At 51.5% G+C, this 25,909-nt stretch overlaps 1 protein-coding gene across 10 annotated transcripts in view; it reads right to left on the bottom strand.

Annotated features, from left to right (window-relative positions):
- LOC122379835 (tropomodulin-like) overlaps positions 1–22,911 on the bottom strand; it is a 31,184-nt gene extending 8,273 nt beyond the window's left edge. For 3 of the 10 annotated variants that reach the window (XR_006256236.1, XM_043362371.1, XM_043362375.1), the window contains exons 1-5: positions 22,714–22,908; positions 20,909–21,037; positions 6,029–6,196; positions 3,750–3,873; positions 2,238–2,461 (exon numbers count right to left, since the gene is read on the bottom strand). Coding sequence is in view for 8 of the 10 variants with exons in the window: in XM_043362371.1 (XP_043218306.1) it covers positions 2,238–2,461; positions 3,750–3,873; positions 6,029–6,196; positions 20,909–21,037; positions 22,714–22,869 (801 nt within the window). In the remaining 2 variants the exon portion in view is untranslated. Of the gene's footprint in view, positions 1–2,237; positions 2,462–3,749; positions 3,874–6,028; positions 6,197–6,759; positions 6,866–20,908; positions 21,038–21,763; positions 22,096–22,713 lie in introns of those variants that run through there. The other 7 variants (XR_006256237.1, XM_043362374.1, XM_043362372.1 and 4 more) reach the window with 4 other exon arrangements.
- Positions 22,912–25,909: the final 2,998 nt, after the last annotated feature.

The following is a 25,909-nucleotide window of genomic DNA, read 5'->3' as shown; positions in this document are numbered from 1 at the left end:
TCAAACGTCAGGCTGGGTGCTATAAATATAATGTCAAGTACCTATCCCTGCCATTACCTGAAAATAGTAAGGGACTCTCTAGCTACTCTGAAAGCTTCGACAACTCTCAGCGATTGAAAACCTCTGAAGGCTAAGCCATTGGCTTGCGGTCAAACTTGATTACATAGTTGAGAAAGAGCTTCAAAAAGCTTAGTGTTTTTCGAGATCTTTCCGAGCTCCTTTCATTTTCATTTGGATTCCTAGATCGGAGACGGCAGATAGATTAAATATACTGATAGAAACAGCTTACAAAAACCCCCACCACGCATATCAGCCCCACTCTGCACTTCAGCCGGATGGGAGCGGTCTCAGACGGCGACTAATCCGGTTCAATCTCGGGTAATCCTCCATGGCAGCGTACCCCATCTGCTGGAGAAGCGCCCACAGCGGGACGACCGCTGCCCGCGGCTGTCTACGGGCCTGCCCTCAGCTGACGACAGCCCAGAGGCGAGCCAAACACACACGCCAACAGGCTAATCTCGCTCTCAACCCGTATCATTATGTTGTTGACCTTTCGAGGGAGTAATATCAGAATTGTTTGCGCCAGAATTACGCGGTTCAATATGCGTTAGGAGGTCCACCTAAGCGGTATTTCCACGAAAATATTTCTAACGTTTATTAACATCAATGCTTCGTTTTATACGCAACTCATTTGTTGATTACAAAAAAAAATATGTCCCACTTTTTTCGTGACCTGCGCGAGCAGATGCAGGTGGTACGTAAAAGCTTGGCAAAAATCTTGCACACAAACACATGCATTCAGCCTTAAAACCAGCTTTAATAAGCAGCTGATTTCACTTTATTTAAATAAGCACAAAAAGAAAAAAATTATCGGCTACAGCGACAACAAAACAAAATTAAACGATACAATAAGGGCTACGCTCCCTTCCATATGTTTGACTTAGTCTGACAGACCGACGCGGAAAGTAGATGCTACTCTCAACTCGATCTGCTCCATACAGTTACAAGGAATCGTGTGAGAACGAACGAGGCTGGCTAAGCGCCTCGTTCATTCAGCTTTGGGGCGCTATCCTCTTCTGCAAGGAGACGATTGTGCAGGAGAATGGGTTACATGGGTGATGAAGTGTTAGATTTTCAGTAATGTGCTATGGTGTCAATTTTTGGGCGTAGACTTACACAGAGAAACAAAATGATGATAACGGCATGTTGGTATAGGTAAGTTTAGGCGTGAATTATGGATTCATTTGCTAATTGTACCTAATTGTGAACGATTAGTTTCGCTCAATAAACTTTTGGTTAGTTAACCCTCGCCCGTATTGGTGTTTTTCCAGGCGCGAACGTAAATAGGTAAGAGCTTCGCAGAAAAACGAGCGTGTTGCCCGTGATGAGAGGAAGCCGATGATACCCAATTTTAAGATCCTGGGTCCTAGGAAAGTTTCGTCGCGATCGGCCGCTTTTTACGCGAGTTATTCGCGAAAAACCGAGGGGGGTCCCTTACGGGCGAGGGTTAATTCCCTAGGTGATTTTTAGAGGTTTGGCATTCAACCACAGTTTATGACGATACTATAATAGTAATTAAACATCAGCAGAGTCCTATCTAACACTCTAAAGTAGCCGCCTGGGGCGTTGCTAAGCCTGTCTGAGCTGATACGTCCATGCGAGTAATTCAACAATGCATACGAGCCATACGGGTGCGCAACGGGTATTCCTATCGCCTCACAGTGTGCAGCCTAAAATATGTTTAGCCGATTACTGGTCATATGATCGCATTTACGAGCTCCGCATTCAAGCAAATGGACGCTGGAATAATAGGCTCACCAATGAAATAAAACTCTGTCTCACAAATGGGCCCGCCCAAATATGACATTAAGCCTTCAGCCTTGGCGTCTGATAAGTCCATCCTGCTGCAATAGCCTGTTTTGGTAAATTAGCTCTTGTGCATGGGTTGTAGTAGGGAGTGGAAATGGTGGCTTCAGAGACATGAGCCCAGAGACAAGGTTTCCAGCGATAGGCAGTGATTGCGTACAACATTAGGCATGTCAGAAACAGTAGTGTTTGCAAGGATATTGTAAAACAGTCGAAATAATTAGTAAGTAGCTTAGCATCCTTACCCGTCTTACAAAATGAGAGTTTGGCAAAGACCAGAAGGCACCGATCATGTCCAGCTCATCTGACCTAGTTTGACCTACCAAGACCAGCCGCTCTCAGACTCGCAGCGCTACAACATGCCAACCCACCTTGACATTGTTGAGGTTGAGCCGGCGCAGTTCCGGGTCGTCGCGTTTGATGCGCTCGATCGACTGCTCCGGGTCGGTGGTGTTGGGCGGCTCGGGCGCCATCGCTTTGGGCCGCGAGGCGCGCGTGATGCCACTCCAGCCAACCTCCTCCGTGTCCAGCTTCTTGCCGAGCAACGAGGCGTGGTACTGGTCCTGGTTCATCATCGAGTGGAAGCCCAGGATAGCTGCAAACGGGAGGGGAGTTAGATATCTAGTAGAAGCCCAGGGTCGTCGCTGACGGCTACAGACGACAGTAAAAGTCGCACGCCGACCGAGCCGAATGTTTCCGGTATAGCTGACACTGGAAAATATAAAACTAAAAACCTATGTGGTGCATTTCACGGCCTAAGCTGCAGGGCTCTGAGGAGAGTCCTGAATGGGATGTGACAACACCTAAGTCATCATTCCAGCCAGTCCTGTCTTTGTTGCTTGAATGGCGGACTCTGTCGTAAACCTAGATGAAAAACCGTTTCAATTTCCATCCACCACGGAACTGGTCATTATGAAACAATACAATGTGTCAAATGGTATTGTTCGCGTATAGTCATTTGCCAGATGTCATCCGGTATCTCGTAAACTGTAATGCACAGCCGTCGCAAAACACAGCAAGCGCCTGTGTATTTGCTTTTATCTTATGCTGTTATTTTCCAATATATTATTTTGCGCTTGTCATAATGCATTGTCATTTTGTCAAGCAAGGGAAAATAAGCACTACGCACTAAGCGGTCATTCCCAATTTGCCATTTTTTCTAAAAGGCTAGGTCAGCTTCACAAGAAGCTGTGGTCGACGTAAAAATTTAATTGGGGAAAAAAAACTGAAAAGACGAACTTTCATGAATGGAACACATCGGTTCATCTCCTCATTATTTTAATAAATTGTTCGACCAAGTTACAACTCAAAAGGTTTTCGTCAACGAGAGAACGGACCAATGCTTTAGATGGCTGTCCAGTGCCCCATTATTAGCTCCTCTGAATGAGTTATGATGCGGTGTTTAGTTCAGCTCAAGCAGGAAAGCTGTTAAACCGCGTTACTAAGAAACACCTCTATGTATAGTGGACTACAGAATATGTTCCACTCTTCAGAAGCTATCAGTTGACCGGAGCGCTAAGTTGTGCCGTTTATCACGCAATTAAGCGTGTCGATTGTGAGCATTGGGACAAAGCTATAATTTGTGAACTCAGCCCGTGTGATGCGGCACGGCCTACCACTTCAGGCAAATAATGTGAAAAATGGAGCATAATTATGTAGTCGACTATACTCTCCAGCTGACAGCTTCCACAAAGGGCTGTCTTCTCCTACCCCGCCATTTCTCGTCATCGGCTCAACTCACATTAGACTTTCTTTTTACTTTTTTTCGCGAGCTAGTGGTTCGATCCCCTTGTCCAGTCAGAAGAATACGTTTTTGACGGGTTGAAAAGCATCGCATAAGGGAAACACTTTCATAATTACTTCCCTGTGACTGTGAGTCTCACCTGCCAGGTCGACCATCTCGCTCTCGGTGGCGTCGGCCAGTGCCGACTCGTACTCGTCCCCCATGTCCAGGGCCACCTGTTCATCGGCTCGCTGCTCCTCGGCCGGTGGCGGTGGTGGCACCCACTGTATCGGACAGACAGGACACGAGTCAGTAGAGATTTGAAAATAGCGGAGATTGAGATAATATGAGTGGTATTCAATGATCACTTCCCGTTAAAACTATCCAGATTGCCGGATACGGAGCAATCAGACAATGGCCCGAATACATGAGCAGAATAAATGCGCTCAAAAACGGATTACGATGCTTAGCGAATAGGAAAATCCGTTCGTGATGCGTATTTATTTGCTCGCGTATTCGGAGTCAGTACGAAGGCACCTGATGATGTGAACGCTTAATAATGCATTTTCGTTACCATGAAATGGCTAAGTATCGAGTGGCCTGGCCCCGACGCTCCAATCCTGTTATGGCTGTCCGTGAGATGCCCACTGCATGCCAGGGAGCTGCTGTGGCCCGTGTGCGTCCCTAGATTGTGGTTCCATCCGTCCCCGGGCACCGTTTAGGCGCCGGTAAACGATCCGACCGCGGCGGTCAGGCGCGCTCTCTACGCTCCACTGCCGTCGAGGGCGGTCCAGCCATCCACAGCGGACGTGTTTGGACTGGCCATGGTGAGTGCAGCCGTCAGATACGGACCGACCCGGCCGCCTCAGCAACCCACGCCCATCGGTACACCGCGCTTTGAGAGAATGTGTCAGTCCGCAGGAGGCAGCGACTGTCAATTTGAATCTACTACGCAGCGTTTGGAGCGATCTGCAGACGGAGTTGGCCGACCGGCGCGCCGTGCGGGCGCCTGAGGTGCCAGTGGTGCGGGCTTCCGCCGGGAGGAGAGGGGAGTGGGTCAACAGTCTAGTTGGAGCGATAATATCTTCGGGAAAAGGAGAGATGCAAAAAAAGAAAACTACCACATGATGAATGCAATGCGTAGTACATAAAGGTCTGCAGGGAGCAGCGTGGGCGGCTGGCCACCAAAAGTGTATCGTTTATCGCAATCTAAACGGTGTCAAGAGACTGTTATAACCATAATCTAGGAACACGTGAAGGGAACTGACTCTCAGGCAGATATTGGTTATAATTAACTACCAATGTTAGTTATGACATTGGTCGGATACCAAATTAGGTTACGCTGAGATGAGAGAGAGAGAGAGAGAGAGAGAGAGAGAGAGAGAGAGAGAGAGAGAGAGAGAGAGAGAGAGAGAGAGAGAGAGAGAGAGAGAGAGAGAGAGAATCCGTGCCGAGTGCAAACATCGCACGCAATGGTTCTAGGATTGCCAATAGCTCTCTGCCCTTAGTCCAGTGATAACAGAAAATGTATCCCCACCAACTGATGGTATTTTCTGACCAAACATGGAAGTTCCGTAAAAACGTCCATAGATGAGGGTAATTTCCGAGCCACATTATGTGTATTGGGCGTGTTTGCGTGCTTCTGTATAGGTGCTGCATGCATTTTCTTGTAAGCTTGCACGCGAGTCACTGGCTGAGCCGTTTATCTCCATGCACGTTGCATAACTCAAGTGTCCTTGTCTAATTTAATTTGCGATCGAGATAACATAACATATTCATTTATCCAGTGCAAGCGCAAGAAGGTGAATTTTCCCACGTGGCTACCAAATACGTTTACTGATGCTGATGCATTCATGGAATCTAAACGTCCATGGTAGCTAGGCTTACATTTACTGTTAGCATTGATCTCGAGCAAACATGCTACATCCGGATATTGAACATGTTGCTAGTTGATCCTGGTGTGGTACAGCGCGTAGAGTAGGCTAACAACGGCTCACCCGAACCTAACTCAGCCGTTAACTATGTCCCTACATGTACCCCGAGACAGCCGGAGCTTATTGCCGACGGTTATTACGCCGACGGTTATTGGTCTCTCTCTCTCTCTCTCTCTCTCTCTCTCTCTCTCTCTCTCTCTCTCTCTCTCTCTCTCTCTCTCTCTCTCTCTCTCTCTCTCTCTCTCTCTCTCTCTCTCTCTCTCTCTCTCTCTCTCTCTCTCTCTCTCTCTCTCTCTCTCTCTCTCTCTCTCTCTCTCTCTCTCTCTCTCTCTCTCTCTCTCTCTCTCTCTCTCTCCCTCTCCCTCTCCCTCTCCCTCTCCCTCTCCCTCTCCCTCTCTGTCTCTCTCTCTCTCTCTCTCTCTCTCTCTCTCTCTCTCTCTCTCTCTCTCTCTCTCTCTCTCTCTCTCTCTCTCTCTCTCTCTCTTCCTCCCGCTCCGTGACTGACCTTTTTACCGCGGATGGTGCCGGGCTCGTAGGGGACCAGCTCGGGTCGGTCGGGCTCCGTCATCGCCTGTTCGTTGATGTGATCGATGAGCTGTTTTCTGTTCAGAGGCCCCGTGGCCGACTTGTCGCACCGATAGGATGTCCGTTGATCGGGCGGCATCAGGGAGTCCTGTGGACAGTTCAAAGGGACACAGATTGGTTAGTTAGTGGCGATAACTAGGTATAAGAATGCGCTGGCAGATAGTTATCTCGCTTTGAAAAACGGCTTTATAAATGAAAAGGAAAGTCGTGATGAGTAATGGTTGCAATCGGTGACCGGGGCTGGATATCGTAGCAAATAAGCAAAATGGTCACGGGGGTCGGAGTGGTGGGAAAATTCGGCAATCTTACGATGAGACATAACGTGGTAATCGGGGAAACCTCGACAAACCCAAGCCGTTATTCGAACCACTCTGTGAAATGAAAACGTTGCGAATCAGAATAGTCCTGTTGGTGTGCAGACAAATAATCATAATAATTTTGGAAGGCCAACTGGATAAGTTACTTTAGAAGGTATGGTGCGTGAGGCCAACATATCGGTCGGCGCACTTAATCTGATGAGTTTGCTGGCTTGTCGATATTTCCATAAATCTTCTCAGCTGGCTAGATCTAATCCAATTGGCTCATGCATAATGATTTTGGGCACAAAGTTTGTGCGCCTGAAATGCAAAGTTATGAGGAGAAACAACTTAACTTCAACGCATTTTGAAAATGTTCAGAGAACTTCTTGAGATCCTTAGACAGAGCACGTCTCAATTCGATGCAATTTGGCCTAAAATGCCTGTTGCAAGAGAATCGAATTGTGCGCTGTGATTAATGCCCTAAAACAACGTTTTAAATTACAATCATTTTACCTAAACAACTAAGGAGCACGATACAAATCGAATAACGAGATGCTTGAGCAAAATGCACGTTTTGCATATGTGCTTGTGCATTGCACTCAAGAGCAATGACTGGATAAAATTTGGTAATGTCACACTCATCATCACTTTGGATCCTTCCTCGTTCTGGCTCTGATGCGCTAAGAAGACTGAAAAACGGCCGACTGAAAACTTCGCCACATAATCTTTTAAACAGGTGGTAATTATTCGGTAGGTAGGTGTATATTTTCAGCAAGAAAGTTGTGCCTCTCGTTTATCACACAAATCTAGAATGGGATAGGTTGAAAAGGTTAATGCAATCTGCAAAATAAAAAATGACCTTCGTAGATGTTAAAAATGCTATACTCGAATGCTATTCTGCTGTACTGGTAAATTCATGACATTTTCTTTGTACAGTACGACACACCTATGTTGGATTGGGCACTTCTGATTTTTTAGAAGAGTGTAAGCTTAGCCGTATAATAATCTCGCCCATCATCCGTCAATTGCCTTATAACGTATAGCGTAATATATCCGGAGCGTAACGGGATCAATAACCAGTACCATATATTGTATGAAGCTAGCAAGTCACAAATGGGCTAAGAATTAAATAGGCTATTGCAACCAACAAATTGCACCATGCCTTTATTGATGCAAGGATCTTGGTCTTTTCACCCTCTCTTGGACGATCTTATTGTTATTATTTTTGTCATTTTACCTTTTCTTGGATTTATGGAATTTAGCATTATTAACTCGTATGATGACTTAATCAGTCCTTAATGTGACTCGTGTGGTCGGCTACCCAACAAGGAGCGTACGCTTTGAAAAATAATAAATTAGCAAAAATATATGAATTTCAGTGCCTCTCAGAACATAACGCCTATGTTCTTGTCCATCGGCCTCTCAGTGAAGCGATATACTCATAGAAGAGCACGTGGACGTTAGATATTAAGCTGCCGTACATACGGCTGATTAAGGAGACTGATAACACTGATAGCTGATAGAATCACCTGAGAAAACTACGGAACACCGTTGCTGGCTTATTTTTAGTATAGACTGTGAAGCCGTTTGATCGGCCACGTGCGCTAACCTAACACCAGTAAAGGCGTCCAGGCATCTCTATGGCGCTGTTTGATCTCTGTCCGCTTAAACGTTTTAGCTGTATTCTGCGCGCTGCCGCACCTTTTACCTACCAGTGTGTCAAATAAACCACTGCCAAACATTTACACTTTAAACTCTTTATTTACAATGTTATAGCAACAACAACCAAATCACGCAGCATAGAATCAACAAACGTTACTTCAGTATCCATACTGATCAGCCAATCACGTCAAAACATAATTAGGTACTAATAAAACAAATTTAAAACATCAGAGCAAACTGCTGTATCAACTATGGGGGCCAAATCTATTGCTTGTCTATCACCATGGACAGGTGTCACGATCTTCAACATTTGTCCATCAAACGGTCGGCTTGCTGCTCAATTTGTAATGGGCTACTTTTCAATCAACTGCCATTTTGACACTAAATGGGCCGAATCTAGACGCTCTTCTGTGTTGTCATCTCCGCGTGTCATGTGAGTACAGAGGTGTTCCGACTAGAACTGTCAGTCTATTGCCGGTGGCAGTTTGGCTTTCTGACGGGCTTTCTGACGGAGGCGTGGCTTTGTCGGCTTATAGCGGTTACCAGGGGTGTATCTGAGTTCAGAACACTGCTCTGCTCTTGAGGTAAATCTGAGTTCAGTGCCCTCGCACGCTGCCGTACCTATGTGTATCTGACCGCAGTGTCGTGCTCCTATGGCCGGTCGGGTCGAGGTGGGTATATATTTGATGCTGTTCCCTTGCCAGCAATAACATCCCCGGGTAAAACTGGCCTCGGCTGCCGCCGGCGACGGTCAACAGAGCGCTGTCTCATCAGACGGAGCCGCGCCCGCCAGCATCAGACGCGCAACAATCGGCTCCCCGTCCCATCTTTACCGCTCAGCCGACCTGATTTCCGAGGCACAGAGCCACGATCCTCGATATATAGGGGCAGACTCTTTTTTATGGCTCACCACTTCTCAGCACAACAATGCCACAGCTGAAAATCCTCTAGATTGGCATGCACTATTAGATTATTGATATTGATTGAGAAGATCATTGATCAGTGGCGCAGCCAGGATTTCGTTTCGGGGGGGTCATCGCTTCCAAAGCGGGCCCCCTAGTGTGCGGGCCCCCACCCATTTTTCAGAATCTCTCCATATTTCATACGCATTCTGCTGGGCTTTACCTGCACGATAACCCTGAGCGAGTTTGAATCAGAAAATTTGCATAGAACAGTAGCTCGGTAATCACCCGGTCTTCACTTTTTACGCAAATTGACCACGACAGAAATATGTTACTATGACGTATGACTTCGTATCTTTCGAGTCCGATATGAGCCCCAATTCCGCAATATGCATAGCATATTATATGCAATCGGAACTGTTGCCTGCTTCTGTCGCACAAGATTTAAAAGTAGTCCCATGTGCCTGTCCTAAGTCATCTATTGGCTGCTGTAGTAGATTGTGCTTTTATTCTTCTTCATTACGTGAATTCGCTCGTAAGAAGTTTTAACCCTCGCCGGCACAGGGGGGAGGGGTTGATGCAACCCCCTAAGGTTTTTTTTTTCGCGAAGAACTCGCGTAAAAAAGCGGCTGATCGCGACGTAACTTCCATAGTGCGCTGAAATTCGCGCAACTTATAGAACAAGGATGGATTGGGTAACGTGCCTGTGAAGAGTCACAGCTCGATCGGGCCGGTGGTGAGCACATGGCGCGTGCTCAAAAAGTGCAAATTCGCGTCATAGACTTTACATGCATAAATCGGCTTGCAAAAATTGGCGACAATGGCTCAACTTGCCCGACACGGGTCCGGTCCCCGTGCAGTATCTCGGTAACCGTGGGTCCGATCGGCACGAGGAACACAGTATCGTGCATGAGAATCGAACGGGCTATCGAATGGTGTGCGGTGCAGGGATGGCACGCGCCACGTGCACCCGTGAGGGCACTTATGCTTGAAAAATTGACGTTTTGGACGGATTTTGGACTTAATGCTATTTTTGGGTGACTGTCAGACGGAGCGGGTTCAAACAACGCTTGTTGGCAAGAGAAATGTACCTACCGCCTCTCATGGGAAAATTGTGAAAAGCTAATTGATCAAAAACAAGGTGGAACAAATTGCTGGAGAAAATAGCATTTGCTTATGACTTACTTCATTACAGGGGTTTTGCTACATAACCTGGTATGTTTGACAATTGAAATGGGCATAGATTGGAAGAGCATTCAATTGTGACCAAGGTCCAATCATCGCTTTTGCATGACGAGCAACAATATTCTTAAGAATATAAATGTTTCAAACCTCTACATAGTAATTCATCGATGGCTTTCACTCTTCAATAACCTACGCCAACCTATGTCATGAAATACACTTGGCATGTTCTATAGTAGAACGCATGGTTATTATCAGACACGAGCACCTCGATGCGATGGATATTTTTTCCCAAAACCAAAATGCTTAGCCGTCAAAAGGCAATCGACCGTAATGGATACATAACCCACAGACACAAGACCAACCAAACGCCCACCGATCGAAAATGCCCCTTATTCGCGTTGCGAAGCAAGCGGGTCACCCTAGCGGGCCCCATTCACCCGGGGGCTCGGGCCCTATCCACATGGGGGACCAAGCCCTATCCATACGGGGGCCCGGGCCACGTTCACTGGGCTCCGGGCCTCGTCCACCCGGGGCTCCGGGGCCCGCCCACCAGGGGGCCCGGGCCCCATCCAGCCGGGGGCCCGGGCCCCGTCCACCCGGGGCCTGGGGTCCGTACTCCCGGGGGCCCGGACCCATCCATCGGGGGGCCCTGGCCCCATCTACCCGGGGGGCCGTGCCCCATCCACCTAAGGGGCCCGGGCCCGTTCTCCCGGGGCCCGGGCCCCATCCACCCGGGGGCCTGTGCCCTATCCACCCAGGGGCCCGTGCCCTATCCACCCAGGGGGCCCGGGCCCGTTCTCCCGGGGCCCGGGCCCCATCCAACCGGGGGTACGGCCCCGTCCACCCGGGGCTCAGGGCTGTTCTCCCGGGGGCCCGGGCCCCATCCAGCCGGGGGCCCGGGCCCCCTCCACCCAGGGGGCCCGGGCCCGCTCTCCCGGAGCCTCGGGCCCCATCCACCCGAGGGGCCTGGACCCGTTCTCGCGGGACCCGGGGGGTCCGGGCCCCGTCCACCCGGGGCCCGTTCTCCCGGTGGCTCGGATCCATCCACCGGGGCCCCATCCGCCGGGGGGCCCGGGCCCTATCCACCCGGGGGCCCGGACCCATCTACAGGGGGCCCGGGTCCCATCCACCCAGGGGGCCGGGCCCGTTCTCCTGGGGGCCCGGGCCCTGTCCACCTGGGGCCCCAGGCCGACCCCTCACCCGAGGTGTCGCAGTGGCCCCCTGGAGACTTCGCCTTCAAGTGGTGGGGGGTGTGGACCTGGGGCTCGCCTCGGGTCTGCCCCGGCGCCGGCCGACTCCGGTTCCGGGGAGCCAAACGAAGTCACGTGCCCTCTCCGGGGCGCAGCTGGGGGTGGCTGCCCGCCGTCGCCGGCTGCTCTCCCGGATCTCCTCCTACCGGAAGCTACTCTCCAGCTACCGCAGCGGGCCTGGGAGCCGCGGCGTCGCACGCCGCGGCCCCGGCCCGCTAAATGATTAGACCCCAGGCCGCGCCCCCTCCCGCTAGCGCCGGCGGGAGGAGGGGCGCCGCTCCGGGGGGATCGGCCCGGCGCCCGGACCACCACAACCGTCGCCTCAAGAACCGTCGCTACCACCGCAACAGGAACCGGAGAAGCCACGTGAGAATCGTCTCATGGAATGCGGAGGGGCTCCGCACCAAGCAAGCGGAGCTCCAGCGCTGGCTCACGACTGTCAGAGCGGACATTGTGGCGATACAAGAGGCGCAGCTTCCCGAGGTGGCTCCGAGGCTGGCCGGCTATCAACCCCCGGTAGTAGTGCGCCGTGCGCGAGGCCGTACAGCAGGCGCGGCGGTGAAGGGCGGAGACGTATGCATGTACGTGCGGGCAGGCCTACACTTCACCGTCCTGGAGGGCCCGTTCCTGGCGAACACGGACGACACGACCGAGATATGTGGCGTTCGGGTCCTCGGCCAAACCCCCCTCGACGTCATCAACATATACAGACCGCCCATCCGGGCGACGGGAGACGATCGACAGGACCACTTCGACCCGCACTGCCTCCCTGATGGCCCCCGAGTGCTCCTGGTCGGCGATGTAAACGGACACCACCCTTCCTGGGACGACAGCTGCGACGAGGCTGATTCCGTTGGGGAACGCCTGGCCGACTGGATGGAGGACATCGGGTGGAGGCCCCTCAATAGCGGCGCCCCGACCTTCATCAGTTACCGGACCGGGAGTCAGACGGCCCCCGACCTCGCCGCCTGCGGTTTCGAACTAGCTGCCAGGACCCACTGGACGCGGGGCTCCGACCTCGGGAGTGACCACCTCCCTATGGTGGTCGAACTCCGTGGGGCGGATCCCCCGCGAAGGAAGAGGAAAACGCGGTGGGCCCACCACAAAGCCGACTGGGTCGAGTTCGGGAAGTCGTGCGAGGCAGCCCTCTCCGTTCCGGCCCCCCCACAGGCCACGGTTCAACTTCTGGCCACCCGATTCACCGCAGCAGTCCAGGACGCCGCGAAGGAATTCATCCCCCGGGGAGCTAGGAGAGACGCCAAACCGTGGGCACTCCACCCGGATCTCCAGCTGGCGATTCAGGAACGCCGGGCAGCCAGAGACAACGTGAAGTCGGGAGACCCCCAATCGAGAACCCGCTGGATTGAGGCTAAGCGCCGGGCCAACCAGGTGGAGAAGCGAGTTACCAGGGAGCAATTCCGGGACTTCGTTACCACCGAGCTGAACCGACCTACCAGCGTGAGCCGAGTCTCCCGGCTCCTGAAGAAGTGGGAGGGTGCCGTGGACGACGACCACCGAGAGGGCGAGGCGATGCGGATCGGAGACCGGTTACTCGTAACAGCCGAGGAGAAGGCCAATGCGTTCGCCGCCCAGTACGCCCATGTCTCCCGCCAGGTGAGGGCGCCGAAGATCGACCGAGCTGCGCGACGACGACTGTCGGATCTCAGACCGCGTCGCTGCGCCGACTGTGACGGCGACCACACCGGGTGCTGCTCGCCATTCTCCGAGGAGGAGCTGACCAGAGAAATCCAACTTCTCCAACTGAAGAAGTCACCAGGACCAGACGGGATCACCAACGAGATGATCAAGCATCTCGGTCCGGTGGCGCGCAGAGCCCTCCTCCGCGTGATTAACCTCTCGTGGAGAGTCGGGGAGGTCCCCCGGGAGTGGCGCGCGGCCACCGTGATTCCGATCCCCAAGGCCTCCAAGGACAAGCGTCTGCTGACGAGTTACCGCCCGATCGCGCTCACAAGCAGCGTCTCCAAGCTCGCCGAGCGACTGATACTAGCTCGGCTTGCGTTCGTGGCGGAGAGTCGCGGCCTTGTCCCTGACGAACAGGTGGGCTTCAGAGCCAAGCGGTCTGCAGAAGATAGCATTGGCCGGCTCGTCCAGAACGTCCAAGACGGATGGCAGCGGCCCAAGTATGACAGGCGTGCTGAGCGACCGGACGGCAGCACAGCCCAGAAGTACCTCCTCACCGCGTACGACTTCAGCCGAGCGTACGACGTGGTAGACCACAAACTTCTGAAGCTGCGCCTCCTCGAGCTGGGCCTCCCTCTGTGCCTGGTTCGCTGGGTGTGGAGCTGGCTACGAGACCGTCGAGTGCGGGTTGAGGTACAGGGTGCGCTCTCCAAGGAGCGGATCTTCCGCGCGGGCCTCCCTCAGGGAAGCGTCCTGTCCCCCCAGTTGTTTTTGTTATGGGCGGCAGGACTAGCCGAGGCCCTCCGCGCACCTGGCATCTCACCGTACATATACGCTGACGATACTGCTGTGCTCAGCTCCGGCAACACTCTGGAGACGGCGATACAACGCGCCCAGACAGCGGCTGATGCTCTAGCCGCCTGGGCACACCGAAACAAGATGTTGGTGGCCGGAGAGAAAACCCAGCTGCTAGTACTGTCGCAGAACGCCAAGGACGCCGTCGGGTGCACCATCAAGGTGTCAGGGAAGACGGTGCGGGCGGGCGACTCACTGGTGCTCCTCGGCATCGAGTTCGACCGCCGACTCCAGTTCGGAGCACACTGCCGCCGTCTGAGAAGACGAGTCCGCCCCCGCGTCGCCCACCTGAGACGCCTAGCCGGCCGCAGCTGGGGGCTGGACGAACAGGCTCTAAGAACAGTCGCCAACGGATATGTTCGGGGGGCTCTGGAGCACGCTGCCGCTGCATGGCTGCCCGCAACCGCGCCATCTCACGCCGAGCTCATTGAGCGCGAGATGAGGGCGGCCGCGCGGATCGTCACCGGATGCCCCCGCTCCACGCCGACACACGCGGTGATGGCGGAGGCGAGGCTGGCCCCCATGGAGGAGCGGAAGAAAGTCCTCGCCGCTCGGCTATTGGGTCGTGCCCTGGCGTTACCGCCGACCGACCCCCTGCGCAGGACAGCTGAGGCCTCGGCGCCCTCGCGGCTGTCTTCTGTGCGGGGGTGGCGAACGCTGGGCCGCCAGATGCTGGCTGAGGTGGAGGTCACCGCACCGATCGAGCCGGTGCTGCCTCCTCGCATCCCGCCGTGGGAGCGCGGAGGAAACGTCACCTTCTGCCTGGACGTGGGGCCACTACGAACCGGTGCGACAGAAGGAGAGAAGATACGGGCTGCCACCCGTCATCTTGCCGCTCTACCACAGAGAGCAACCTGGTTGTGGACAGACGGCTCCGTGGAGGGTGGCGTCAAGGACGGAGGCTCTGGAGCTGTGGTCATCTGGTCGGACGGGGAGGAGGAAGACCTGAAGACACCGGCCGGACGACACTGCTCCAGCTACCGAGCAGAGATGCTCGCCCTGGCGTCCGGGCTTGAGCACCTGCTCGACAATCCACGAGACCGCGACATCCCCATCGTGATCTGCACGGACAGTATGGCCTCCCTGGCTACCCTCCGGGCGGGGCCTACCGCGCAGACGTCACCGCTAGGCGTCAGGATCTGGCGGGCGTTCTCGCGGCTGTCCCGGGAGGGTCACCGCCCGATTCACGCTCAGTGGGTGCCTTCCCACTGCGGGATCGAAGGCAACGAGCGGGCAGACGCCATAGCAAAGGAAGCGGCGGAGCTACCACAGGAGGACATCCCCGTCGACTCCAGGACCATCTGCCGAGCAGTAGCCAGAGCCGCCAGAGAGGCTACTATCAAGAACTGGCCAGCCGGGTGGTTCCGGTCCGTGATGGGCGACCGCCTACCGCCCCGAGTTACCGGCTTGGAGCGGTCCAGCGCGGTGGATGTCCACCAGCTGAGGGCCGGACACTGGTCTGGTGCCCGGTCCTACCTGCACAGAATCGGTCGCTCCCCGTCTCCGATCCCAGGCGGATGCCAGGGGTGCAACAGAGATGACTGCAGAGAGTCCTGGTGCCCCCTGTGCCGGGAGGAGCCGGACAGGCCGGACCATGTCCTCCTCCGCTGCCCCGCCCTGATGGGGACGAGATCAAGGACGTGCTACACCATCCACCCGGAACCGGAGGAGGTCCGGGAGACCGCCGTGGTGGCGGCCCTGGCGGCGGCCGCCAGAGGCGCCCAGAGCCGACAGGCTACACTTCATTAGAAGCGGAGGGAAGAACAACAACAACAAGGTGTCGCAGTGGGCATTTCTCGAAGCGGGCTCGTCCGATTAGATTAGGACCTCTCTCTCTCCTCTCTCTCTCTCTCTCTCTCTCTCTCTCTCTCTCTCTCTCTCTCTCTCTCTCTCTCTCTCTCTCTCTCTCTCTCTCTCTCTCTCTCTCTCTCTCACTCTCTCGAGCGGGCCCCTGACAGAAATTTCGGGGGGGTCAGCTGACCCTCTGACCCCCCCCCCTGGCTGCGCCACTGTCATTGATAGAACTTATTGCTCGGCTAGATCATCAACTTCAATGATATTTAATTTCCCGAGGCATTAAACATCAACAAGAGCGCAGATTTTCCATTTAGCAGTCAAGCCACTTATCGCGAAGTCAGCTTTAGAATTGGATATTAATGGTAATGGGATTTGACTAGCCCACAAATAAGAATCGATGACGTTGTTTTTCTTGGAATAGCTGAGTGTTCTGACGGATGAGCTTCCTTGCGGACTATCGGACTTCCTGGACATATCCAGGAAGTTGCTTGCTCTTAGTTAGGTACTAAATGATAGCTGAATTGCCTTAGATTGACATTTATGCTCATTACGAGCGAGCGAGCGCAGCGAGCGAAGTGAGTCTTTTCAATATAACGGGAAAATCTCAGTATGAGCGGCCCGGCCCGGCCCGGCCCGGCCCGGCCTGTAACGCTTTTGAGAGGCTTATATCTCAGCAACCGCTGGACCGATTGGTCTGCGGTCTTTTTTGTTGGGTAGCCCCATCCCTTCTACCCCGTAATTGACTACTTTTGATACATCTCAGTGACCGTCGTGGCACGTGCCACGTGAAAAGTCAAGGGTGTTCAAGCTGTTTTGCAAAAATAGTGATTTTGAGAGGCTCATATCTCAGCAGCCGCTTGGGCGATTGACTTGCGGTAATTTTTGTAGGGTAGCAGCATGCCTTCTATCCAAAATAGGATACTTTCGATGCATGTGGGTCACCCCCAGTGCACGTGCAAAATACAACAATAAGAGGTGCCAAATTTGTTCCCATTTCAGTAACTCGGTAATTAATGGGGCGATTTCGCTGAAACTTGGCATACAGGCAGGCACCCACCAGGCAATGCATTCCCATGTGTTGCGGTTAGGGTGCTACTGCACGTGCGCACGTGCAGGGGGCGTTTCCAGATCTCGAGAACGGCTGGGCCGATTGCGCTCAAATTTGGTACACGGTTGGGGACCAGTCAGTAGGGTGCCGTGCAAAAGTCATTTTGGACCCCGTTTGCACGTGCGCACGTGCAGAATGCCGCTTCCAGATCTCAGGAACGGCTGGGCCGATTGCGTTCAAATTTGGCACACCGCTAGCGACCAGTTAGAAGGGTGCTTTGCGCAAGCCCGTTGGAAGCACCCTCTCGCCCTTCCGCACGTGCAAGGGCTCACTATCTCGCTCGCTCGTTCTTCGCCCAAAAGGCGTTTTACTGGTTTTATGAGTATTGATAAATTTTCCATTGCTTAGGTACCGATACGATGATTAAACCAAACCAAGTATGTATATTGTATAAGCCAATGAACTACTTTCCGCCTCCGTTTCTATGTTCTTACTACCAAGATTGAAAGTGGCCAATCCAAGTCATGTACATAAAAGCATTTTTGGCTTTTAACCCGGCAGTTGCTGGGGTATTTCGCCACCCACCGTTTGCTGGGGGGGGGGGGGCGTTAAACGCCCCCAGCCGATAACTCGAGAACCAATAGGCGCAGCGAAACGCGCGAGGCAGCAAACGAAAGAGCGCGACGAGACGCTTCAGATGAGTACTTTAAAGTTGAATTTTGAGGTCACAGGTCGGGTCAAGGTCAGGTCAAACACCTGAAATCGGGCTTTCAGTAGCATGGACTTCAGGACTTCACAATGGGCGCCTCTCGCCATAAACTCTGTCAAAACGGTGCACAATCCACCCTATAAGGCCTACAAGAGTGTCAGCTCCATATAAAGGTCAGTCAAGCATAGGTCAGGGTCAAGGTCAGGTCAACCGGGCAGGCACATATCCCCGAAAATCAAAACTGATATTCGCAGCCTGTGACACATGTTTTATAGGTAATTTGGGGCGTAGAACACGATGGTGACATTCATTTTATCATATGTGTACGTGTTTGGCTCAAAAACTTCAATTTAAGAAATTCATGTATCATGGTCGTGAAGTAGTCACGAGAAATTGCCAAGATTCAGTTCAAGATTTTGGAAAATGCGGAACGATAATCAATAATCGAAGATAGCCATTTGATTGATCATGGTATTGGCAGTCTAATGGCGTTTACGGCATGTCTGTATGTCTATTCTGTGATTTTATATGATTTTTTGAACATATGCCGTTTTTGGTCGAAAACTCCGAAATCATGACGTCACTAAAACCTCGATATCTCAAAAATTTTCCGACCGATTTTTTTGAAACTTTGTCACAATAAACTTCAATCAATGTCCTACAGGTACCCAAAATTTGGCGCGCCTGCGGCGCGCCGTTTTTATGCTATGGCCCGGCGAAAAAAGTGGGGGCGTTTAACGCCCCCCCCCCCCCAGCAACTCGCGGGTTAACCCGCGCCCTGATGGGGTCTGCCGAGCAACGCGGTCTGATGGGGGGGGGCATTTTGCCCCCCCCCCCTAAGATCTCGAGAACCACGCAACATAGCGACAAGCGGCAAACGGCGTTGGATAGCCCCAACGGCGAACTACCTTGTGACCTACTTTCATTGACCTCGGTCTAACAGATGACGTCACAGGTCAGGTCAAAGGTCGATTTTTTACCGTTTACAGGCATTTCAAGAAATGCGTTGTAAAATCGAGTAAAATGCATTTCATTGAAAATCATCGATGAGGAAATGTTCGTCAAACACATATTTTGCTATTTACGGTCACTGATACCAGGTCAGGTCACAGAGGTCAGGTCACTGCGGGTCACAAATTAAAAATATCATGTGATGCATGTTTTATGGTCCATTTCATATGCCAAATGCGATTATGTGGGACAGGCAGCCCTTGGGGTCAGTTGAGATTATGTTTTTGGTGAAGGTCAGGTCAAGGTCAGGTCAAGGTCAGGTCAAATTAGGTCAAATTTCAAAGTTGATATTTTTGAATAAAATGGGTATCGATTCGATGCAGCTCATCACGGGGAGTTCAATGGTGGTCTTTGTTTTGCGCTACGTGGTCTAGAATCGCTAAAAAATTGAGTTCAAAAATTTGACGTCATCAATTTTGAACCGTTTTTTTCGCTATAACTTGGCCAAAAAAGGAGGTATCGATCTAAAATTTGGTATGTATATGGAAGAGCGCAGGGACTATCACATATATTCCGGTTTTTTCGAAATTCGAAAAATTTTCGGAATTTTTTTGTGTTTTTCCAAAAAAAATCAATTTTCTTTTATTTTTGGGGGTCAAAATCCCAAAATTTTGAAAATCCGAGATAACTGTTTTGTAGCGCCGTCTTTTCTCTACATAACCACGTAAAGAACGTTAAAATTGCTTGTTAACTTAGATTTGGTTAGCGTTTCAAGATGTCATGTTTTTTGCCCATTTTTACTCGAACATGACCTCAGTTTGACCTCAATAACTCCTGACCCAAGGTGACCTGTGACTTGAAATTTTGTGTGAAGGTGTCAAATTGATGTTTCAGGGAAGGTATCCAAAATTTGGCGGCCGTTTTCTCGCTATTTAAGAAAAACCCCAGGGGGGGCAAAATGCCCCCCCCCCCCGGGTTAAGCCGGCGCGGGTTAAGCCGACGACTTTTTTACATGACTCATTGACAACAAGCTTTTAAGAAAGTACGCGAAGTCATCTTCCCAGGAATGAAATAAGTTATGAAATCCTTATCATTTAATCAAAAGTTCATTCTAGATCGATCCATTATCGTTTTCAAACGAAGTTATTTGACAGATTTGCAGCATATCTGGGTCGTATGTAAATACATGATCTCTTTTCTGTCTGGTGATAGAACTCTGTTGTGACGCATCATGTTTGAAACGCTGGAGGTCTGTCAATAAAGGCGAGCCCGCATTAACTGCAGGTCTAGCTGTGGGATAGCTGGTGCAGCTGCGGGCCCGACCATCGGGCTGGTGTGTCCTTTAATTTCATCAATCGTAGCAATGTTATGGAGATGGATCTTTCCAGTCCATTGCCCTGTGATGTCATCCGCTAGTCCATAAGCTATTGAACAAACCGAGATGGACTCGCGCAGGCCAAGGCGCAGTGATGGACATTTATCTTTGGAGAACGGAGCATTGGGATATTCTTTTCGATTTGCAAGGTCATCGATCAATCAAAATATCGGAAGTGTGCAACAGTTGCCCTCTACCTCTTACTCGGGATCTCTGTCTCCCTCTCTCTCTCCCCTCTCTCTCTCTCTCTCTCTTTCTCTCTCTCTCTCTCTCTTCTCTCTCTCTCTCTCTCTCTCTCTCTCTCTCTCTCTCTCTCTCTCTCTCTCTCTCTCTCTCTCTCTCTCTCTCTCTCTCTCTCTCTCTCTCTCTCTCTCCTCTTTCCCACAGCACACCGTGTTGTTAAATGTTCCAGATGACGTTTGCTATGATTACTTAAACCCAGCATACACAGCTATTAGATAATCTTACGAGTTTGTGCAACAGCATGATGATGTGGTCGATGCACTTGTCACGCTAGTGAGCGCCTCCATAAACTTTACGCTATCGATAGGAGGTAAACAGTTGGTACACACCATAACCGCTCGTTCCGGTACGGCTAGTGCGGGCTCCGGAGGACTTATTTGGGACTTGATTTGACACCAGTGTGCACAATCATGGCAGAAGAAACGCTCTCCGATCTCTTGCATATAAGCAATCGGGGATATTTACGACTAAATGTATTGCCCGCGAAAGATGCTCAGACTGTTTCAGAGAGAGAGAGAGAGAGAGAGAGAGAGAGGAGAGAGCGAGAGAGAGAGAGAGGAGAGAGAGAGAGAGAGAGAGAGAGAGAGAGAGAGAGAGAGAGAGAGAGAGAGAGAGAGAGAGAGAGAGAGAGAGAGAGGAGGAATGGGTCATTGAAAGAGACCAATTCCGAGACTTCAGAGACCGACACCGATAAATTTTAGTTGCGATAAGAGTCCAGATTTCAACCGAGCTCACCCCTAAATGGCATTCTAAGACAGTTCTCACCTCGCTCTGGGACTGCTCACTGCTCAGTAGAGCCCTCCCCCCCCCCCGACCAGACTCCCGCTCCACCAAACCGCTCACACCCAGCACCCCTCTCCAGACCACACCGGGAACTACTCACGTCGGGATCCACGTCCCTGGTGAGCAGCTCTATCTCCTCTGCGGTCAGCTGGTCCAACATGTCGTCCATGTCCATGTTGTCATACTCGCTGAGGTCCTTGCCAAACAGCTTCTTGTTGGCCCCCATCTCCTGCATCGCCACGGAACGGACGGTAGTGTCGAGTCAGACACTTGACAGGGATACATTCACTAGCTTACATTATTATTGACCGGCATCATATCGAAAGAGCAACTGAGGCCTGAGAGCCGTATTCGGGGGAAAACTGTGCTGAGACAGACACACAGACAGACAAACAGAAAGATAAGCGGACAGTTGTGTTCCAATCCAACACATTTATATGGTCCAAGCAAGGTAAAATATACGGAATACATTAGTTAATGGTCAGCTTTGTCTGCACAAACATTACTTAGAATGGAGTGAGTTTAGGAAAACTTTTTCTTTTACGTACCTACTGGGCTTATGTAGCGATCTAAATCTTACCTAAGCTGATCTAATGTGAAGGGGCCGTATCACGGGACTCAGGTGATCAGGTCTCAACAAATATGTCAGATACTAAACACATTTCCGGTGGATATTGAAATCAACTATTCGCCACGGATCAAAATAAACTGTGAGCGTTTGCCATTGACCAAAAATGCAAAGAGGCGTCCTACTATATAAATTCGGAACAGAATATCAGTACTGACTCATAAAACAGTTAACATTTTACAGCAGTAAATTAATCATTGACATTGATGACATTGATCATTGACATTCCAGTGACACAACAATAACCGCAAAAGCACAGTCCATGCATCAGTGAAGTACAGCAGTGACCTTTCCGCCGCCGGGGAGGGGGAGTGTGAGGGGTCTGACCGTGGAGCTGAAGAAGCTCTCCAGGTCGGAGGGCTCAGCACTCGGGAACGCTGACGTCGTGCCATGGTGCACTGTCGTCGAGCTGATGGAGCTCCGGCTCTGAGAGGACACTCGCGCACTGTACATGTTGGACGTCTTGCCCATCTCGGGCGCGAGTGTGGCGAGTTAACAATCACAGCACACCCCGGTCCGTGAGATCAGGTCAGGTCAGGTCAGGTCACTACGGCGCTCGGAGCCGCTCAGGACACTGTTAGGAGGAGGGCTCCGCCGCCGCCACAGCTCGGGCCACACTAGTCGCCGTCAGCGCGGCCGGATTCCAGAAATGTTCCAGACGGGCGGCCCGACGGGCGTGGAGCCGGTGCCGGGTGCCAGGGGCTGACGGAGAGAGGGAAAGGGAGAGAGAGAGGGGAGCAGGAAACCACCACCGGCATACCTGGATACCGAGCCACCGGGCAGTCTGGTCAGCATCATGTCAACAGTCGCCCGCAAGCATAATCTGTGGAATCCATCGCTCTGAAAAAGGCGGCCGGTCTTCCGAATGCTGTGGGATTGGCCTGCCGGCCGGCCAGAAATAGACACCTGAAACAAACACAACGGAGCTCGCCCGTCTGACGCAGCCCAGAGACGTGAAGAGGGTGCTGGTTAGAGCAGGTAGCAACTCGAGTGACTCGAGCGGTTAGAATCTCACAGCACAGCAAACACACCCATCAAAAGCAGGCGGAAGGGCATGCCGACAAAAGTGCAGTGAGGGTACACCTGAAGTTTGCTGAGAGAAGCATTAGCAGAGTTGAAAAGGCCGTAGCAAAAAGATGTGAATAGATAGAGTCTGCAGCTGTCGCGGACGACCGCTGGCAGATGACAGCAGATGACAGCCGCGGAGGGCCGTCCGGCCGCGGGCGGTCAGTTCGATGGACCGGCACAGCTCGCCGGCAGACCCGAGCGAGCGTCACCTTGGAGCGCAGCGCCTCCACCAGCGGCTTGGGGTTGTAGGTGGTCTTCTTGACGGTGCGGGTGGTGGTCGTAATCTCCTCATACTCGCTGTCACTGTCGTCGCTGCCGGCGCCGGCCGGCTCCGGCTGATCGTGACCCCAGCGGTCCCGGTCCATGGTGCTCCGCGCAGTACCGTGCTCTGACCAGTCACTGGGCGGGGTGGGGCATCAGTGAATCTCCAGTCACTGGTAGGGATGGGGGCATCAGTGACTGGTCACCGCACAACAGCGCAAGTCGCTCGGTGGACCTGCGAGCCGCATGGATCCGATGCAACTCGCTGCATGCATGACTAGGGCAGCACGTAGTAAACCATCTTTAAACTAAACGGCTGTCACTAATCGATCTACGCTAGCTCATTCATTATCGAAAGCTACAAGGGATATGTGGTTTGTGCTATCGAGCTGCAAATGAAAACAGCTTCACTTAAAACACTGCCATAGTGCCATGCATCCGTTCCCTAAGAAGAGTTCAAGTGTCTCGTTTCATTGAAGGACAACAATGTTCAGCGCTATGAAAACAACCGATATTTACGAACATTCTTGTGGGCAATGTGAGACTTAGTAAACAAGTAGTTGTTGCCCATGGTCATTGGCGTAAGGACCATGCCGCATTAACCTCAGTTTCGTAACATCGTTGGAACTTGATATTCAAAAATGCATGATGTAATAAAGAAATGATCCACGACAATTATTTCTATCTGAAAGACTAAACAGTTTCTGATTGTGCAAAATTAAGCTATGTAAATGGGAGCAAGCGACTCGATTCGAGTTCCTTCGACCTTCGTTTTAAAGACAGACCACAGCGGTCTATCATTTAGAATTAAAATACGTAGGAATTTTATAATGTCCAGTTTACATGAAATTCCTTGATTAGGTAAATATGTTCAGAATGTACTCAATGAGCCTTTCGATGTGTGTGCTTTCTGGCATACATGTAGGTAAAGAAATCATTCAGAAATTTTGCATCAAAGTCATCACGTTAATAAGGTCTACAATTAAAATACGGATGTTTCCTAGCAAGGAAGCGTATTCTGCTTTAGACAGATTACAGCAATTTTGAAATATTGCTGTCATATAGGAAACATGTGTATGAATTGTGAACTGTGCAGTTTTTTATTGTCATCGCATGCATCTTTCTTTGTCTGGCTCGCCACTCCCCGCCGGCTCTCTGTCCGGTGCAGTTTCCATAACTGGACCTGGCGCTGCCCCTTCCCCTTCCCCTCCCCTCCCCTCCCTCCGTCGGCGGACAGTTTTAGCCGGGCGGCGGACACACCCGCTCCCGTTGGGCGGCCTATACATAGGACCTGGAATGATCACGTGCCGCGCGACCGGCCCACACAGCTGAGCAGGCTGTCAACCTCTAGCTGGAAAATGAGACGTCCGTCAGCTTTTTGTCGATCCGGTCAATTAATGTGACCCATTTCGTGGCGTTTCGAGGATGCTTTTACATTTCTGATAAAGTTTTTGCTTGAAGATCAAAAGCCTTACTACATGCGTCACGACTTTTTGGTGCATTCGAGCACGTTCATTCTGCAACTGCATGTAGTGTGGAGAATGTGTACCTATTGACGATTTGATTCGTCAGCTAATGGAATATATTCAATGATTCAGTAATAATATTGATTGCTGATCAAACGTCACATGCCTCCCTCAGGTAGATACCAATAGAAACACAGTGCACATTGCACACTGGACGTTTCATTCGGACGTTTAATTTTGGTATAAACATATTGTGACGGCCGACGGGTAACACAGCACAATCGGCTGGACGCGTTTCGTCACATTGACTTTATCAACACCCCTTTTCGGAAGACGAAACAATAAAAACACACACAATAATAACACTTTCATCAGCTTATAATAAAGTAGTTCCTTCCTCATATGATACAATTTATTACAAAATATTAACTTTTAGCAGGTTTTCTTGTGTGTGTTTGCATTGTTCTATTTCCGAAACAGTGTTGATAGTCAATGTGACGAAACGCGGCCACCCGATGGTGCTATGTTACCCGTCTCAGTATATATCTAGCGTGCATATGTGACCGCCAGATATGAATACCTGAAGCAAATGCAACTAACATCATGATTTCATACTAATGAGAAGGGGCCAGTCAATCAATCAACTAATTAATTGCGTCAACCTCAATATAATATCAGCTCCGTCCATTGTCCATTGTCCAGTGTCCACTGCCAGTGTGTCCGACGGCTAAGTGGCAGATCGGAGTCCAAAATCAGACCGAGTCTCCCACTCCTGGCCAGCTCAGCTGCACCGGTCTCGTGGGCGGTTTTTCTTTGGCACCAGATAACAACCGAAACTTCAGCTGCCAGCGGACTGACGAGTAGGACTGCGGAAATTCCAGCCGGAGAGAGGCTGAGAGAGACTCCAGCTGGCAGCAGACTGGAGTGGGAGGGGAGAGGGAGAGGGAGGGAGAGAGGGAGGAGAGAGAGTAGAGAGAGAGGGAGAGAGAGAGAGAGAGAGAGGCAGTGATTGTGTTGATTCCGTGGTCAAATGCAGCTTCCAACATCCAACCGCCGTGGTCCCTAACATCAAGATTCGACTCAAGTTGAGTAGTTTCCTAGACTAGCTGCATTCAGACCTTAACCCTCGCCGGACCTATTGGTTTTCTACATACGCGCCGGCCGAGGGGGGCGGGTACGACCCCCCCCCCTCGCCGTTTCGCCCCTGGTGGAGCTAGCGCGTCGCGGAAAAAACGAGCGTGTGCGCCGTTACGAGACGCAGAGATTGGTACCCGATTTTAAGGTCCTAGGTCAACCGGTGACCTCTGAGGTCAGGTCAAGTGCCCCAGGGTACGGTTCAGTGTTTGGTGAATAACTTCGCAAAAAACGGCCGCAGAGCGCCGATTTTGGCAGCATCGTGTTCGCCTCGCTCAGGCGCGTCGAATGATATACTTTTTGTCCGGGTCAGGTCAACTTGGGGTGTTGACCTCAGGTCAAGGTCAGGTCAGCACCCCCAGGTCACGAAGTTGGTCGAAAGAGGTCATGTCGCATATCATTCGATTCGGCAGGTCTTCCTGAGTCCATTGGTGGCTTTCCCGACTCGCTAGCTCAATTTGATCAAGAGTTATTAACGAAAAACTAATATGACCTTGATGACGTCATAAATGACGTCACGCAAGGTCAACATTGCAAAAGTGAC

Source organism: Amphibalanus amphitrite, unplaced genomic scaffold, assembly GCF_019059575.1.
Source record: "Amphibalanus amphitrite isolate SeventyFive unplaced genomic scaffold, NRLGWU_Aamphi_draft 000085F_arrow, whole genome shotgun sequence".
Lineage (NCBI taxonomy): Eukaryota > Metazoa > Arthropoda > Thecostraca > Balanomorpha > Balanidae > Amphibalanus > Amphibalanus amphitrite.
Note: the sequence above shows the minus strand (reverse complement) of the source record. Positions and strands in the feature narration are given on the sequence as shown.